The sequence below is a fragment of the Squalius cephalus genome, assembly GCF_949319135.1.
Source record: "Squalius cephalus genome assembly, chromosome: 16".
Classification (NCBI taxonomy): Eukaryota; Metazoa; Chordata; class Actinopteri; order Cypriniformes; family Leuciscidae; genus Squalius; species Squalius cephalus.
The window spans coordinates 37319296-37338259 of record NC_137137.1 but is presented as its reverse complement, the minus strand read 5'-3'; the positions used below and the strand labels follow the sequence as shown (position 1 = coordinate 37338259).

The 18964-nt window shown below is 44.5% G+C and overlaps 1 protein-coding gene across 7 annotated transcripts in view; it reads right to left on the bottom strand.

The window, feature by feature from the left end:
- Positions 1–18964, bottom strand: part of magi1a (membrane associated guanylate kinase, WW and PDZ domain containing 1a) — a 107928-nt gene that overhangs the window by 3671 nt on the left and 85293 nt on the right. For all 7 annotated transcript variants that reach the window (XM_079897617.1, XM_079897613.1, XM_079897612.1 and 4 more), the window contains exons 16-21: positions 9388–9684; positions 8120–8323; positions 7192–7279; positions 6994–7042; positions 4720–4863; positions 2275–2413 (exon numbers count right to left, since the gene is read on the bottom strand). In XM_079897617.1, coding sequence (XP_079753743.1) covers positions 2275–2413; positions 4720–4863; positions 6994–7042; positions 7192–7279; positions 8120–8323; positions 9388–9684 — 921 coding nt within the window. The remainder of the gene's footprint in view (positions 1–2274; positions 2414–4719; positions 4864–6993; positions 7043–7191; positions 7280–8119; positions 8324–9387; positions 9685–18964) is intronic.

Genomic DNA, 18964 nt, shown 5'->3' with positions numbered 1-18964 from the left:
CACACAAACGGCAGAAATCTCTCCTACTCAAGCATACCACTTTCAGACACGTGAGAGGCACAATCAGTGAGGAGTAATTTAAGTGACTCAAATCATCAAATGATACAATTTGGAGGCATCACCAACGGATATTTGCTCCAAAAGCCTTGCGTCCTTATTATTGTCACACAGATATACAGTGCCGGACACTTTCAGGCATTTCCCAAATGTGATCATGTTTTAAAGTACCCCTAATATGTTTTTTTCAAATATTATCTTTCATGCAGTGTGCAATAAAACTGTTTATGAATGTAAAAAGTGCAAAAATTCAAAGATCAAAGTGTAGATAAATGGAGTTTTTGTCTCCTTAAAGAAAGAATCGATTCTGAACTGAAACGAGTCGTCAGTAATTCAGTCTCTCTTCCTGCTGAACCTGCGGAGGTTTGTAACTAATTAGCATAATGCCCTCCTCTGGTGTTGATTGGCTGAACAGCGTCTCTTAGCTCCGCCCTCAAACACTGTAGTGTATCTGAGACTGGGAGAGTTTGGGTCGTGTTGTTCATGTCGAGAAGACGCTGTTTTCTTTTTTTTATTGCTTTTTAGATTACATAAAGACGACATGTTATAACAACACAAACTTTGACATAAACATTCACTTATTCACATACAGATAGTAAAAAAAAGAAAGGCTGTTTTCTGCTGCCAAAGCAAATCCACTTTAATGAGATTGATACGGTAAAACCCACGGCATCGTTACTGTTCGTATCACTGTGTCAAGAGTTGAAATTCAGATATTATAATGAGCGTTTGCTTTCTGACCAATCACAGCAGAGCATCTCTCAGAGAGGCGGGGTTTAGAGAGACTGAATCTTTGATGGAAGTGTTTCAGACACTGAGAGGAAAGAGCTGACGCTGCAGTGGAGATCATGAGGACATTACAGTGTTTTTGATCATGGATGAATGTGGATCTATTGTAGGAGACGCCAAAACAACATTAGCAGCCTTTAAAACAGCATAATAGGGGCACTTTAATATAATTAGGTGGATGAAGGGTTTTAGGACACCCCTGGAAAACAAGATGTCACCTGCTCCCTCCGTAACCCTTCCTGAACGCGAGGGTCATCGGGAGGTTTTGGTCATAGTTGAGAAGTTTTGGAAAGAAAGTTTTTATGGACATTTTTAGAATTTGTCTTGGTGTTTCCCTCCACCAATGTTCCATAATTCACATAATAATAGGGTGATGGAAACATAATAGATGTCACAAAGAAAAAAAAAACATTATTGGTCCAAAAAATAGGCTTAGTTTTCTTTAAGCAAAATCAGATTTTTTTTTTATTCGTCTGATTTTAAAAAACGGGATACGGACAGGCTTTTGACAGCTTTCGTCACATTCACCCATCTGTTATCAGCCATTAACAGAAACAACAACATGACAGCATCACGCATGCATCCGAGCATCATCCATCGGGAATATGAATCCATTGAGCATGGGGTCATAGGTCAGCGGGATGAAAGCGTGGCATGAGGGCGGGTGAGGGAACAACACACACTTGTGGGTGATGGGAAGGGTTGACACACACTGTGCTTTACAAACCGTGGCTTGGTTTTGACCCATAAGGTAGTAGCAGGGCTCGCCCAACTTATCATTCCTCAGACAGGCAGCGAGATGCGGACCCATCATAGCTGAGCCCAGCAGAGAACAGAGAGAGAAACAGGGGTGAATCAGGAGAAACACTGACTGAAGAGTTCATAAGAGCTCACTCTCCACATCACTGCAGCAATCACTGGATGCTCAGTGATATTACCCATCTGCACTGACTCTTTTACCGGCTGAGAACAAAACTAGAACTCAATCCATCGGATTAATGGCACTTTACAGCTGAATCGACTTTTGCAACATCAACACTATTACTGAACTGAAATGAATCAACATATGACTGACTTAAAGTGACACTATAGTCTTCTGTATAGCTGAATTGAGCTCATTTCATAATAAAATGAGCTCCTGTAAAAGAGACTTTAATCTCAGTGAGTCTTCTCTCCTGGTTAAATAAAGGTAATTAAATGACCTTTACACAGTTACTGAACTGAATCAACACTGAGCTGAGCTGATCTGAATAATGAATTCTGTAATGTGAATGTGTCTCATATTCAAGTCTTAACTTCAGACTTCTCAATAGAGGCTTATTGATCACCAAGAAGTACCGATTTAACAGTGGAGAACAAGAAGAGAAGGCAGTTCAGGACAGATAAAGACATGAATGCTGAAGATTTCCCGCATGGTTTGTTACGCACCGTACTCTGGGACGGATCCATCTCCTCTCTTCAGCACCAGGCGAGCTCGTCTTCCTCCGGTCTTGATCAACTCGATGGCGCGGGAATGATTCATATTTTTTGTAGTTTCACCGTTGATCTCCAGAATTTCATCACCGACCTGAAAGCAGGCGGGCACCAGAATGAGCTCATGGGAGCATCAAGAAGAACATCAACAACTGGGAGCTTCATGAAAATGTTATTAAAGTTGTGAACATAGACTGGTTAGTGAGTCCTGAACTGAACGCCTTGCGGTGCACTGAAGGTTTGCTGCTGTTCTCAGTGTAGAGGAGGAAATGGAAACATGTATTTTGGGAGCCCTGATTTTAGATCAGCATTAACCAATGGAAACTGTCAGTATGTTGATCAGTCTCTTATACCCCTTTTCCACCAAGGCGGTGCTGGTGCCGGTTCGGAGCCGGTGCCTACTCGCGAACCAGTTCTTTGTGTTTCGACAGCCAAAGAACCGGTTCTCGGCCAGGAAAATTGGTTCCAAAGCGGCACCAACTCTTTGCTGGACTAGAACCGTTCTTTTACCACGTCATGCTTACGTCGGGGGCTGGGGCGGGGTTATTGTCTGACTTCTTCTCGAACGTAACCTCCGTCTGTAGCAGAGGTCTTCAGTCCTGCTCCTGGAGGGCCACTGTCCTGCCAAGTTTAGTTCCAACCCTAATAAAACACACCTGAATCAGCTCATCTAGCTCTTCAGAATCGCTTGAGTATTCAAAGGCAGGAGTGCTGAACTCTGCAGGACAGTGGCCCTCCAGGAGCAGGATTGAAGACCTCTGGTCTACAGTAATCCAGACGAGCAGCACAAATGTGTTCTAAACGTCTTCTTCTGACCCCAATATAGGATCGCAAAGCCAGGAGAAACATTTGCAGAAAGACGATGTAGTCCGCCATTTTAATTGTTATGCTTGAAGTTGGCGCAAGCGTTTCTGGGAAAGCTAAGACGTATGGCAACGCTAGGGCTTGCATAGACTAGTCGAGTAGTCGATAGATCGACTACTTCAACCACTAGTCGACGCTGTCGGAAACAATCGACTACTCGAGCGTCCATTAACCATAAATGAATTAAAAATTGCGAACGTCACCAACAGACACCACACGTCAGATGTGTGGAAGTATTTCATCAAGGATGACAAAAATATTGTAATTGGCCAACTCTGCAAGAGGCCGTTCACATATTGCGTCTAAAAACGTGTGGAAAGCGCGCGTGGCCGTGCCGCTGTCTCCTACAAGCGCTTGCGCTCCCATGGCGTCTGTCGTCGCTATGCAACCAAACTGCGCTCTCCATGATGACGACGAAGAAGTTATTATTCAGCAAAGGATTCATTTATTTCTAGCCCTTGCATTAGCTTTACTACTAGATATATTTCTGGAGATGAGAAGGAAAAACCCGCCTGGAAAAACTAGCGCACCATGTTTCTTTCATTATGAGCGCGCTCACCGCGCGCCTACATTTGAAATAACGACCTTGAGCGCGGAAAATACGCGATATGTGACGGCCCCTAGAAGCAGACGTCTGAAATGAAAGGCAAGAACGGCTATTTATTTGGCTTTAGACTGTTACATGAAAATTTAAAAATGAAATGTCATAATTATAATGTTTTGAGAGTTTACTTATGTAATTGTTGCATTAGGCTATGAATTAATAAATGTTTATTGATAAGATCTAGCTATTTCATTTACAGTAGCATGAACGACGAGTAGTCGAGTAACTCGAGTATTGTTTTGATAAGAAATCGACTAGCAGAAATCAGTAGTCGTGCAACCCCTAGGCAACGCACACAGTGATGTAACGACGTCGTTCGCTGGGCTCTCTAGTCAGTGGAAAAACAAACAGGTTCTGAGAAGGTTCGCAAGTTGAACCAACTTTGAACCAGCACCAGTTCCGAACCAGTTCTTTTTTGGTGGAAAAGGGGTATCTGTAATGTGTATTCATCAACCGGGGTTACTTCCAACAATGATGCTTAGTAGAGCAGTTTGTCAGGAGATCGTAAAGCAATGGAGCGGATCTTTCAGAGTTAGGTATGATAAAGATCAGTCGGTCACTGAGGAGTTAGAGGATTGCATTAACACTCTGAGAAGAAACAAATCTCCAGAGTAACAGTGGACTAACTGGGGAACTAATGATTTCGCACTCTTCATATCATCAGCTTGTATAGAAGAAGTTGAACTGCCTCCATTACAGTTTTTCTCAATTAATGTTATCACCTAAATACTTTGTCATTTTACTAAACAGTAAGTATCATTCAAAATCCAAGTGACAGACTGAGAGGAATAGTTAGAGAGTAGAAAGAGGAGGAGAGACGAGCAGACAGATTCTGAACACATGATGGCGAAGCGCATCCTATCTAAGATAAAGATGGAGGATTGTGTTACTCGTCTCGATGTGAAAGCATCGCTCCCGTGTGTGTCTCCTACCCTCATCTTGCCGTTCCTGGTGGCTGCTCCGTCCTCAGCCAATCTCAGCACGTACAGATCCATGTTGTACTCCTTCCCCCCTCTCAGACTGAAGCCGAAGCCTTTACTCTCCCTCTCCAGATCCACTGAATAAAACTCTGCCTCCTAAACACACATCATCAAGATCACCACACACACCTGCCACACAGTGTACTTACCCAGGAAAACACAGTGTTATAAGGTAACTACATCAGTCACAGCACACTTTATTATAGTTTACTATTAATGGGGGGTTGAGAGGTGTAAAGAAAATAATTTTTCTTCATTTTTTATTTGATATATATTGAATGGCTAAGATGTTTCTCAGTGTGATCAAATGGAGAAATACAGTTGCAAGCGAAATTATTCAACCCCCACTGCAAATCAGGTTTATTGGCAATATGTACAGACTGTCGGCTGTTTGCAATGAACAAATCAAACAAAAGTAATTGAAATAGCTCAACAAAACAAATGTTTCAAGTGGTTTCCCCAAATTCAGCTGAAAATGCAACTTTTAATGACTTCTGCAGTCTCAAAACGATTCAGCCCCTTCATGGTAAGCATCTTCAGCGCTCAGTAGAACAGCCTTTTGCTGATATGAGCTGAAGACGAGATGTATAACAGACAGCAGATTCTGTTTCTCAGGAATCTGAGCAACTATATTCCAGTTCAGGAATATTCCTGGGTTTGCGTTCTGCAACCGCCTTCAAATCCCACCAGAGATGTTCTCTGGGGTTCGAGTCATGTGACTGTATATCCCAGGACTTCTTCTGCAACCAAGCCTTGCTGGACTCTGAGGAATGCTTGGGATCATTGTCCTGTTGAAGGTCCAAGCTTCATCTTCCTCACTGACGGCATGATGTTTTCTCCCAGGATCTCCTGATACTTCAGTGACTCCATCTCTCCTTCCTCACGCTGCAGGTTTCCAGAGCCGGAGGATATCCATCAGCGAGAGCATCACGAGCTCCTCATGCTGAACTGTAGACAGAGTTCTTCACAGCATACGCTTCATTCCTCCTCAAGACACACCGATGATCCACAGGGACGAACAGCTCCAGTTTTGTTTCATCACTTCACTTCCCAGAATCCCAAAACTTCCGTGGCTTATTTGTATGATTTTGAACACTTTTCTTCTTCTTTGGGGTCAGTAGCGGTGTAGTCCTGGAGTTCTGGCATGTGTTCAGTACGCGCTGTACTGTGCGTCTGAAACCTCAGGTCTTCTGCAGTCACTCCAGGGCTTTCCTGAACCGTTGACCGTTCCTCCTTCTGCCCCGTCCAGGGAGTGTAACCACTGTTCCTCTAACTTTGAACTTTGGTGTCTCTAGGAACATTTAGTGTCTTCGCTATCTTTCTGTATCCTGTTCCTTGTTTGTGAAGGGGATGAAAACTTCTCTTAACTTTTTGGACCATTCTTTTGACTTCTGAGTTTTGACAACAAACTCTTCCTTTGACTCCACAAACCTCGCCAGTTCAGATGTGTCGTGTGTTCTAGCTCAAGCACACCTGGTGCCGCTAATGAAGCCCTTGATTAGTGAGACAACAGCTGTTCTGCAGATCTGGGCTGTTTGTGCTGTATTCAGGGGGCTGAATCATTCTGAGACTGCAGAAGTCATTAAAAGTTGCATTTTCAGTTGAATTTGGGGAAACCACTTGAAACATCTGTTGAGTTATTTCAATTACTTTTGTTTGATTTGTTCATTGCAAACAGCTGAGTCTTACAATTTTGCCAAAAACCCTGATTTGCAGTGGGGGGTGAATAATTTTGCTTGCAGCTGTAGACCCGAGTGATCTCATGTTTCTTGCATTGCTGCATGTATAAACTGTTATAAACACTGACATCAGAACACACACGTGCAGCAAAAATACCTGATCGAACTTTGAGTTTGTGCATTTGGGAAGTTTAAGTAATTCTCAAATTATATATGATGAATGCTCATCTGCTTGTGAATTAAAAACAAATGTTTGACCTGTGTATTTATGCCAAATGATGTGCTGTCAATAATGTTATATGGCTGTATCATGTGCATCTGTCAACATTACTAATGAACAACTGTACTTTTATTAACAAACACGACAAAGATCAGTAAATGCTGTAAAATATATTGCATGTTAATTATGTATTAACTAATGTAAACAACTGAGATATTACTGTAAAGCGTTCCCAGAAAGACTCTTCACGTTCATACTGTAAACCTGAGAACTGACCGAAACACTAAACGCAGCGGTGTGTGTTGAGGTCAGAGGTCACGCGCTCACCTGACTGTAGGCTGGCGGCTGAGTCAGCGCCGGTTTGGGTTTGTTATTCCTGTTGGTCAAGCAGAACGAAAGATCATGTGACTGATGTTCACCTGTCAAAATGTTTTGTTTTGTGATTATGAATATCATTACTAAATCAGTGTGTGTGTGTGTGTGTGTGTGTGTGTGTGAGTGTGTGTGTGTGAGTGTGTGTGTCACCTGGGCTCTGTGCTGCTCTGAGGCGAGTGTGTAGTTGTGATGGTGGCGATCTTCTCTGCGTTGGTCAGTAATGAGGCATTAGACGTCTCTATTCGGTCAGAGAGAAACAGTTGTAATGTTTTGAATGCATGAATTACAGCTTGAAATCATCTGTGCTGTTGATCAACTTCAGCTTCATGACTGCAGCTGCACAGCTTTGCAGGATTTCTCAAGTTATCGCTTCAGAAACTGAAGAAAATTTGACGTGTTTTCAGATCGTCCAAGTTTTGAAGTGACCAGGCGCCCAAAATACACAGATCACTCAGTCGCTCGCAGCCGTTCCTGAAGATGATCAACGCTTTACATCAGTGTTTCCAACACTGACTTAATATTTACTAGTCGAGATTTCTACATATCAACATTCTCCATAAAGTTAAACTGAATAATCTCTGGATTCAGATTCTAGGCCATAAAACACTTAAAATAGAGGAACAAAAGTACATGTATTTATTTCAGCGCCACCATGTGGACAGTTCTCATAACATCTGGTAGAAAGCATGATATCGAAACTCAATCCCAAGTATCTGTTGAGCGCCGCCCTTCCTCTTCCTCTCTCACATGATGAAGGGTAAAGCTCCTGTCATCTGAAGTGTGTGTGTGTGTTTATGTGTGTGTTCAGAATATACCCACGTCAGGCAGCCGGCACTTCAAAATGTGCTTATATCGTGACCATCAGAGAAATGTATGAGTAATTTTAAGGAACAAGAGCGTAAACCTGCTTTAGTATAAACCTGTAAACCCATGCTAGAATCCTCAAGTAATTATGATTGGAGAAAACTGCTATTAGACTGATGTGAATGTGCAACCATTACGAAGACAGTGAGTGAATCGCAGGGTCTGATTCCCCGCTGGAGATGATTGACAGGAGCGTGACCCAGTGCCAGCTCACCGTCTCCGGGGATGATGCGCAGCGTGACCGCGTGACCCGCCTCTTTGATCAGGTTGACGATGTCGGAGTGTGATTTGTTGGTGATGGAGCAGCTGTTGACCGCTAGGATCCGATCGCCCACCTTCAGCTTTCCACAGCGGTCCGCCGGACTGAACTCGATGATACGACCGATTTTATGAGGCATGGACACGCATGTGTTTCCAGCTGAGGTCCGAGAGACAGAAAAAGAAGAACAATCAGCCCACATTTACATGACAGCGTCAGCAGGATGAAACCACTGTGACCATGTTAGTGGAGGAAATGTTGATTCTTTCAAGAGATTCGTTCATTTTCAGTTTGTACACCAAAATTATTCGTTCAGTGACCATTTCTTCATATTACGAAAGTGGTGAAAAAGAGTGTCTTATGTGTTATGTCTTAAGTCAACGAACGTATTTACTTGTTACAAAAAAACTGATCTGGCTTTATTAAAATATGTGCCTAATCTACTCAGTAAATGAATAAAATAAGTCTAAATAAGTGGTTCAGATGACCAAAGTAAGGTTGTTTTTTTTTTTTGCATAGTTAACATTTTAATTGTTTGGTCAGACATTTACACATTCATAAATCTGGGATTATGTTAAACGTGGAGTAATGGGTAACACTTTATTTCTATAGTCCACTTTAGACATTCTACTAACTATAAGTAACTTTACAACTACAAGTCAACTAACTCTACTAACCCGAACACTAACACCTAACCCTAAACTAACAGTCTACTAATACACTAATGAGAGTTAGTTGACATGTAGTTGAAAAGTTACTTATAGGTAGTAGAATGTCTAAAGTGGACTATCGAAATAAAGTGTCAGCGAGTAATGTTCTGTATGTTAAATATGAATATATAAAGAAGCGTATGTGCACAGTACGGATCCCTGCGCTTTGCATCCGCTTTCTGCTGAGATTGACTCACATGATAAATGACCCGGTACATTCTCATTCATTTCATTCACAAACAACATGTACCAGTTCATTCAATTCGTTCACGACTGAGATCTCCCTCGTTCAGACTCAAAACAGTGACTCGCATTAAACAGTGAATTACATGCCCCTTCACAGCCCCAACTGGAATGCTATTTGTCTTATTCTCAGACAACACAAGATTAGAGGATGAATAAAATAACTATATAGTCTGTGTTTTTAAAACAGGAGGGCATCCCGAGTGTATTCTGGAAGCTTCTGAGTGTCAACCGTGATTGTGACATCCCTGATGGAGTGAAGGATCTCACCGAAGGTGGTGTTGGCATCAGGCCTGGACACGGAGGACACGATGACGAAGCCGAAGCCCTCGCTCTCGGCGCGCTGGATCTCCACGTCGTAGGGTTGCAGGGCCGTGACCGTGCTCCCACTGCCCCCTCCACCACCACTGCCGATGCCACTGGTGCTGCCAGAGCCCGAGCTCACGGTGTTCAGCGAGTTCTGGCTGCCCTGAGGCGTGCGCTTCTCCTCGGTGAGCGACGGAGCCTGTGTGCTGCTGTGGTGAGAGGAGGCCGGAGACGGGGGAACGTCCCCCTCGCCCTTATAACCTGCAGACAGAGAAGACATCAGAGAGACCATCAGAGAAACAGGAGAGAAACAGCAGAGAAAAGCAGAGAAACAGCAGAGAAACAGGAGAGAAAAGCAGAGAAACAGCAGAGAAACAGGAGAGAAACATCAGAGAAACATCAGAGAAACAGGAGAGAAAAGCAGAGAGACCATCAGAGAAACAGGAGAGAAACAGCAGAGAAAAGCAGAGAAACAGGAGAGAAACAGCAGAGAAACAGGAGAGAAACAGCAGAGAAACAGGAGAGAAACAGCAGAGAAACAGGAGAGAAACAGCAGAGAAACAGGAGAGAAACAGCAGAGAAACAGGAGAGAAACAGGAGAGAAACAGCAGAGAAACAGCAGAGAAACAGCAGAGAAACAGGAGAGAAACAGCAGAGAAACAGCAGAGAAACAGGAGAGAAACAGCAGAGAAACAGGAGAGAAACAGGAGAGAAACAGCAGAGAAACAGCAGAGAAAAGCAGAGAAACAGGAGAGAAACAGCAGAGAAAAGCAGAGAAACAGCAGAGAAAAGCAGAGAAACAGGAGAGAAACAGCAGAGAAAAGCAGAGAAACAGGAGAGAAACAGCAGAGAAACAGGAGAGAAAAGCAGAGAAACAGCAGAGAAACAGGAGAGAAACATCAGAGAAACAGGAGAGAAAAGCAGAGAGACCATCAGAGAAACAGGAGAGAAACAGCAGAGAAAAGCAGAGAAACAGGAGAGAAACAGCAGAGAAACAGGAGAGAAACAGCAGAGAAACAGGAGAGAAACAGCAGAGAGACCATCAGAGAAACAGGAGAGAAACAGCAGAGAAACAGCAGAGAGACCATCAGAGAAACAGGAGAGAAAAGCAGAGAAACAGCAGAGAAACAGGAGAGAAAAGCAGAGAAACAGGAGAGAAACAGCAGAGAAACAGGAGAGAAACAAGAGAGAAACAGCAGAGAGACCATCAGAGAAACATCAGAGAAACATCAGAGAAACAGCAGAGAAAAGCAGAGAAACAGGAGAGAAACAGCAGAGAAACAGCAGAGAGACCATCAGAGAAACATTAGAGAAACAGCAGAGAAACAGGAGAGAAAGGCAGAGAAACAGGAGAGAAAAGCAGAGAAACAGGAGAGAAAAGCAGAGAAACAGCAGAGAAACAGGAGAGAAAAGCAGAGAAACAGGAGAGAAACAGGAGAGAAACAGCAGAGAGACCATCAGAGAAACAGCAGAGAAACAGCAGAGAAACAGGAGAGAAACAGCAGAGAGACCATCAGAGAAACATCAGAGAAAATGCAGAGAAACAGCAGAGAAAAGCAGAGAAACAGGAGAGAAACAGCAGAGAAACAGCAGAGAAACAGCAGAGAAACAGCAGAGAAAAGCAGAGAAACATCAGAGAAACATCAGAGAAACAGCAGAGAAACAGCAGAGAAAAGCAGAGAAACATCAGAGAAACAGGAGAGAAACAGCAGAGAAACAGCAGAGAAACAGCAGAGAAACAGCAGAGAAAAGCAGAGAAACATCAGAGAAACAGGAGAGAAACAGCAGAGAGACCATCAGAGAAACATTAGAGAAACAGCAGAGAAACAGGAGAGAAAGGCAGAGAAACAGGAGAGAAAAGCAGAGAAACAGCAGAGAGACAGCAGAGAGACCATCAGAGAAACATTAGAGAAACAGCAGAGAAACAGGAGAGAAAGGCAGAGAAACAGGAGAGAAAAGCAGAGAAACAGGAGAGAAACAGGAGAGAAACAGCAGAGAGACCATCAGAGAAACATTAGATAAACAGCAGAGAAACAGGAGAGAAACAGCAGAGAAACAGGAGAGAAAAGCAGAGAAACAGCAGAGAAACAGCAGAGAGACAGCAGAGAGACAGCAGAGAGACCATCAGAGAAACAGCAGAGAGACAGCAGAGAGACCATCAGAGAAACAGCAGAGAGACAGCAGAGAGACCATCAGAGAAACAGCAGAGAGACAGCAGAGAGACCATCAGAGAAACAGCAGAGAGACAGCAGAGAGACCATCAGAGAAACAGCAGAGAAACAGGAGAGAAACAGGAGAGAAACAGCAGAGAAACATTAGAGAAACAGCAGAGAAACAGGAGAGAAAAGCAGAGAAACAGGAGAGAAAAGCAGAGAAACAGGAGAGAAAAGCAGAGAAACAGGAGAGAAACAGGAGAGAAACAGGAGAGAAACAGCAGAGAAACAGGAGAGAAACAGGAGAGAAAAGCAGAGAAACAGGAGAGAAACCAGAGAGAAACAGGAGATAAACAGCAGAGAAACAGGAGAGAAACAGGAGAGAAAAGCAGAGAAACAGGAGAGAAACAGCAGAGAGACCATCAGAGAAACAGCAGAGAGACCAGCAGAGAAACATCAGGGAAACAGGAGAGAAACAGGAGAGAAAAGCAGAGAAACAGGAGAGAAACAGCAGAGAGACCATCAGAGAAACAGCAGAGAAACAGCAGAGAGACCATCAGAGAAACAGCAGAGAAACAGCAGAGAGACCATCAGAGAAACAGCAGAGAGACCAGCAGAGAAACATCAGAGAGACCATCAGAGAAACATCAGAGAAACAGGAGAGAAACATAAGAGAAACAGGAGAGAAACATCAGAGAAACAGCAGAGAATCAGCAGCGAAACAGCAGAGAAAAGCAGAGAAACAGCAGAGAAACAGCAGAGAAACAGGAGAAACAGCAGAGAAACAGCAGAGAAAAGCAGAGAAACAGCAGAGAAACAGGAGAGAAAAGCAGAGAAACAGCAGAGAGACCAGCAGAGAGACCATCAGAGAAACATCAGAGAAACAGGAGAGAAACAGGAGAGAAACAGCAGAGAAACATCAGAGAAACATCAGAGAAACAGCAGAGAAACAGGAGAGAAACAGGAGAGAAACAGCAGAGAAACAGCAGAGAAACAGGAGAGAAACAGGAGAGAAACAGCAGAGAAACAGGAGAGAAACAGGAGAGAAACAGCAGAAAAACAGCAGAGAAACAGCAGAGAAACAGGAGAGAAACAGGAGAGAAACAGCAGAGAAACAGGAGAGAAACAGCAGAGAAACAGCAGAGAAACAGGAGAGAAACAGCAGAGAAACATCAGAGAAACATCAAAGAAACAGCAGAGAAACAGGAGAGAAACAGGAGAGAAACAGCAGAGAAACAGGAGAGAAACAGGAGAGAAACAGCAGAGAAACAGGAGAGAAACATCAGAGAAACAGCAGAGAAACAGGAGAGAAACAGGAGAGAAACAGGAGAGAAACAGCAGAGAAACAGGAGAGAAACAGGAGAGAAACAGGAGAGAAACAGGAGAGAAAAGCAGAGAAACAGGAGAGAAACAGCAGAGAAACAGGAGAGAAACAGCAGAGAAACAGCAGAGAAACAGGAGAGAAACAGCAGAGAAACAGGAGAGAAACAGCAGAGAAACAGCAGAGAAACAGCAGAGAAACAGGAGAGAAACAGGAGAGAAACAGCAGAGAAACAGGAGAGAAACAGGAGAGAAACAGCAGAGAAACATCAGAGAAACAGGAGAGAAACAGGAGAGAAACAGGAGAGAAACAGCAGAGAAACAGGAGAGAAACAGCAGAGAAACAGGAGAGAAACAGCAGAGAAACAGGAGAGAAACAGGAGAGAAACAGCAGAGAAACAGCAGAGAAACAGGAGAGAAACAGCAGAGAAACAGCAGAGAAACAGCAGAGAAACAGGAGAGAAACAGCAGAGAAACAGCAGAGAAACAGGAGAGAAACAGCAGAGAAACAGGAGAGAAACAGGAGAGAAACAGCAGAGAAACAGCAGAGAAAAGCAGAGAAACAGGAGAGAAACAGCAGAGAAAAGCAGAGAAACAGCAGAGAAAAGCAGAGAAACAGGAGAGAAACAGCAGAGAAAAGCAGAGAAACAGGAGAGAAACAGCAGAGAAACAGGAGAGAAAAGCAGAGAAACAGCAGAGAAACAGGAGAGAAACATCAGAGAAACAGGAGAGAAAAGCAGAGAGACCATCAGAGAAACAGGAGAGAAACAGCAGAGAAAAGCAGAGAAACAGGAGAGAAACAGCAGAGAAACAGGAGAGAAACAGCAGAGAAACAGGAGAGAAACAGCAGAGAGACCATCAGAGAAACAGGAGAGAAACAGCAGAGAAACAGCAGAGAGACCATCAGAGAAACAGGAGAGAAAAGCAGAGAAACAGCAGAGAAAAAGGAGAGAAAAGCAGAGAAACAGGAGAGAAACAGCAGAGAAACAGGAGAGAAACAAGAGAGAAACAGCAGAGAGACCATCAGAGAAACATCAGAGAAACATCAGAGAAACAGCAGAGAAAAGCAGAGAAACAGGAGAGAAACAGCAGAGAAACAGCAGAGAGACCATCAGAGAAACATTAGAGAAACAGCAGAGAAACAGGAGAGAAAGGCAGAGAAACAGGAGAGAAAAGCAGAGAAACAGGAGAGAAAAGCAGAGAAACAGCAGAGAAACAGGAGAGAAAAGCAGAGAAACAGGAGAGAAACAGGAGAGAAACAGCAGAGAGACCATCAGAGAAACAGCAGAGAAACAGCAGAGAAACAGGAGAGAAACAGCAGAGAGACCATCAGAGAAACATCAGAGAAAATGCAGAGAAACAGCAGAGAAAAGCAGAGAAACAGGAGAGAAACAGCAGAGAAACAGCAGAGAAACAGCAGAGAAACAGCAGAGAAAAGCAGAGAAACATCAGAGAAACATCAGAGAAACAGCAGAGAAACAGCAGAGAAAAGCAGAGAAACATCAGAGAAACAGGAGAGAAACAGCAGAGAAACAGCAGAGAAACAGCAGAGAAACAGCAGAGAAAAGCAGAGAAACATCAGAGAAACAGGAGAGAAACAGCAGAGAGACCATCAGAGAAACATTAGAGAAACAGCAGAGAAACAGGAGAGAAAGGCAGAGAAACAGGAGAGAAAAGCAGAGAAACAGCAGAGAGACAGCAGAGAGACCATCAGAGAAACATTAGAGAAACAGCAGAGAAACAGGAGAGAAAGGCAGAGAAACAGGAGAGAAAAGCAGAGAAACAGGAGAGAAACAGGAGAGAAACAGCAGAGAGACCATCAGAGAAACATTAGATAAACAGCAGAGAAACAGGAGAGAAACAGCAGAGAAACAGGAGAGAAAAGCAGAGAAACAGCAGAGAAACAGCAGAGAGACAGCAGAGAGACAGCAGAGAGACCATCAGAGAAACAGCAGAGAGACCATCAGAGAAACAGCAGAGAGACAGCAGAGAGACCATCAGAGAAACAGCAGAGAGACAGCAGAGAGACCATCAGAGAAACAGCAGAGAGACAGCAGAGAGACCATCAGAGAAACAGCAGAGAAACAGGAGAGAAACAGGAGAGAAACAGCAGAGAGACCATCAGAGAAACAGCAGAGAAACAGGAGAGAAACAGGAGAGAAACAGCAGAGAAACATTAGAGAAACAGCAGAGAAACAGGAGAGAAAAGCAGAGAAACAGGAGAGAAAAGCAGAGAAACAGGAGAGAAAAGCAGAGAAACAGGAGAGAAACAGGAGAGAAACAGGAGAGAAACAGGAGAGAAACAGGAGAGAAACAGCAGAGAAACAGGAGAGAAACAGGAGAGAAAAGCAGAGAAACAGGAGAGAAACCGGAGAGAAACAGGAGATAAACAGCAGAGAAACAGGAGAGAAACAGGAGAGAAAAGCAGAGAAACAGGAGAGAAACAGCAGAGAGACCATCAGAGAAACAGCAGAGAGACCAGCAGAGAAACATCAGGGAAACAGGAGAGAAACAGGAGAGAAAAGCAGAGAAACAGGAGAGAAACAGCAGAGAGACCATCAGAGAAACAGCAGAGAAACAGCAGAGAGACCATCAGAGAAACAGCAGAGAAACAGCAGAGAGACCATCAGAGAAACAGCAGAGAGACCAGCAGAGAAACATCAGAGAGACCATCAGAGAAACATCAGAGAAACAGGAGAGAAACATCAGAGAAACAGGAGAGAAACATCAGAGAAACAGCAGAGAATCAGCAGCGAAACAGCAGAGAAAAGCAGAGAAACAGCAGAGAAACAGCAGAGAAACAGGAGAAACAGCAGAGAAACAGCAGAGAAAAGCAGAGAAACAGCAGAGAAACAGGAGAGAAAAGCAGAGAAACAGCAGAGAGACCAGCAGAGAGACCATCAGAGAAACATCAGAGAAACAGGAGAGAAACAGGAGAGAAACAGCAGAGAAACATCAGAGAAACATCAGAGAAACAGCAGAGAAACAGGAGAGAAACAGGAGAGAAACAGCAGAGAAACAGCAGAGAAACAGGAGAGAAACAGGAGAGAAACAGCAGAGAAACAGGAGAGAAACAGGAGAGAAACAGCAGAAAAACAGCAGAGAAACAGCAGAGAAACAGCAGAGAAACAGGAGAGAAACAGGAGAGAAACAGCAGAGAAACAGGAGAGAAACAGCAGAGAAACAGCAGAGAAACAGGAGAGAAACAGCAGAGAAACATCAGAGAAACATCAAAGAAACAGCAGAGAAACAGGAGAGAAACAGGAGAGAAACAGCAGAGAAACAGGAGAGAAACAGCAGAGAAACAGGAGAGAAACATCAGAGAAACAGCAGAGAAACAGGAGAGAAACAGCAGAGAAACAGGAGAGAAACAGCAAAGAAACAGGAGAGAAACAGGAGAGAAACAGGAGAGAAACAGGAGAGAAACAGGAGAGAAAAGCAGAGAAACAGGAGAGAAACAGCAGAGAAACAGGAGAGAAACAGCAGAGAAACAGCAGAGAAACAGGAGAGAAACAGCAGAGAAACAGGAGAGAAACAGCAGAGAAACAGCAGAGAAACAGCAGAGAAACAGGAGAGAAACAGGAGAGAAACAGCAGAGAAACAGGAGAGAAACAGGAGAGAAACAGCAGAGAAACATCAGAGAAACAGGAGAGAAACAGGAGAGAAACAGGAGAGAAACAGCAGAGAAACAGGAGAGAAACAGCAGAGAAACAGGAGAGAAACAGTAGAGAAACAGGAGAGAAACAGGAGAGAAAAGCAGAGAAACAGGAGAGAAACAGCAGAGAAACAGGAGAGAAACAGCAGAGAAACAGGAGAGAAACAGGAGAGAAACAGCAGAGAAACATCAGAGAAACAGGAGAGAAACAGGAGAGAAACAGGAGAGAAACAGCAGAGAAACAGGAGAGAAACAGCAGAGAAACAGGAGAGAAACAGGAGAGAAAAGCAGAGAAACAGGAGAGAAACAGGAGAGAAACAGCAGAGAAACAGCAGAGAAACAGGAGAGAAACAGCAGAGAAACAGGAGAGAAACAGCAGAGAAACAGCAGAGAAACAGCAGAGAAACAGGAGAGAAACAGCAGAGAAACAGGAGAGAAACAGCAGAGAAACAGCAGAGAAACAGCAGAGAAACAGGAGAGAAACAGCAGAGAAACAGGAGAGAAACAGCAGAGAAACAGCAGAGAAACATCAGAGACCATCAGCTAAACCAGCACATACTGTATGCCCTATTCAGACAGGAAGTGCTTCTAATACCTGGAACACACCAAGCCGACAGTCGGCCATCGGGCAGTTTCCGTGCGTCGGCCGACTAAATCTTCTCAGTGTGTTCCGCACCGTCGGCTGAAATTGGTCCTCGTCGGCTTTGTAACGGCCGATTCGACATGTTGAATCGGCGTCGGACCGTCGGCGAAAGAGGGAACTCTGATTGGCTGTTCAGCTTAGTGAATGAGGCAGTGCACGAGAATAATAGCAAAACAGCGAGCAAAGAAGTCAAAACGGTACAGATAGACGCTGTTCTAATGATATGTCATCTTACCTGAGTGTTCCTTGGCGCATATTTTAATATTAACACGAGAGGAGTGGAATAAAGAAAGTGTTTAGCAGGATTGATATTCAAAACGGTAAGCACGCACTGCTTTGTTTACGGTGTGTGTATCTGCAGCCGGCAGCGTCGGTTTCCCTTTTTGAATGACGAATATAGACGAATATATCTGCAGAAATAGACAGTTGTCTCATTCACACGCAGGCGCAGAACACGCATTCTAGATGACAGTCGGCAGTAGTTCTCTCGGTGTGTTCAGTTGCCGCTTTTAACCCCGATGCGAGGCGTCAACACAGTCGGCTTTCATCAGCGCTAGTTCGTCGGCGTCGGCTTGCTGTGTTCCAGGCTTTACAGGGACAGAGAAATCTGTGGGGAGAAAACGCTTGTAATTCTAGATCCTGTTTTTGACATCAATTCAAATTCAAGAATTGAATTGGAATTCAGGAGTCATTCTCAATTTAATTCTGAATTGTGCACAAGCCTGGTTGTAACCGCCCAGAACTTGGTTACTGTGATTTTTAAGGGTTCACTACCATGCACTAGGGGGCTCTATGTTGCATTCCTCCTCTTCTATATAGCCAGGTAAGAGGAGAGAAGTAGTTAGTTTTTCAAGAGCGAAGAGCTGGTCTGAGGTCCTGAGGCTTGCGTTCTGTCCGCGTATAGGCGCAGAGCACGAACGGGACAGAGAAAAGCCAGGGCTGGGTCTGCCTCCTCCAGGGGCAGTGCTTGCAGGTTCACCACCTGGTCCCGGAAGGGAGTGGTGACAACCTTGGGCACAACCGAGGTCTAAGGATAAGGTGAGAGTTGGCCGGGCCGAATTCTAGGCACGATTCGCCGACTGAAAATGCATGCAGGTCCCCTACACTCTTGATGGAGGCCAATGCAACCAGGAGTACTGGTTTTTAACTCAGCTGATTGCAAAGGCTCAAAGGGTGGTCTCTAAAGTGAGGTAAACACCAGAGATAAGTCCCAAGAGGGTATCGAGTGAGGGTGAGGCAGATTTAGTCTCCCCGGCCCCCTCAGGAACCTGACGATCAGGTCGTGCTTCCCCAGTGACTTACCTGAGACTTACTTCAGCTGCATCGTGATGTGCGGCGATAGCGGCAACATACACTTTAAGGGTGGAGGGAGACAGCCCTCGCTCCAACCCAGCTTGCAGGAAGGAAATTCGGGGGTTCTTCTGGTGAGAAGAACATCACTCAATGAACAGGTTCCACTTCAGTGCATAGAGGCGCCTCATAGAGGGTGCTCTCGCAGAAGTGATGGTGTCTATCACCGCTTGGAGTAGGTCACCCAGAACCTCTGGGTCCCATCCAGGGACCAGACATTGAGTTTCCTGAGGTCTGGAAGCGGGTGCCATAGGGTGCCCCGTCTCTGAGAGAGCAGGTCCTCTCTCAGAGGAATGGACCAGGGAGGGGCTGACGCGAGGAGCACTAGTTCCGGGAACCAGGTCCGGTTGGGCCAATAGGGGGCAACGAGCAAGACCTGCTCCTCGTCCTCCCTGGCTTTGCACAAGGTCTGTGCGAAAC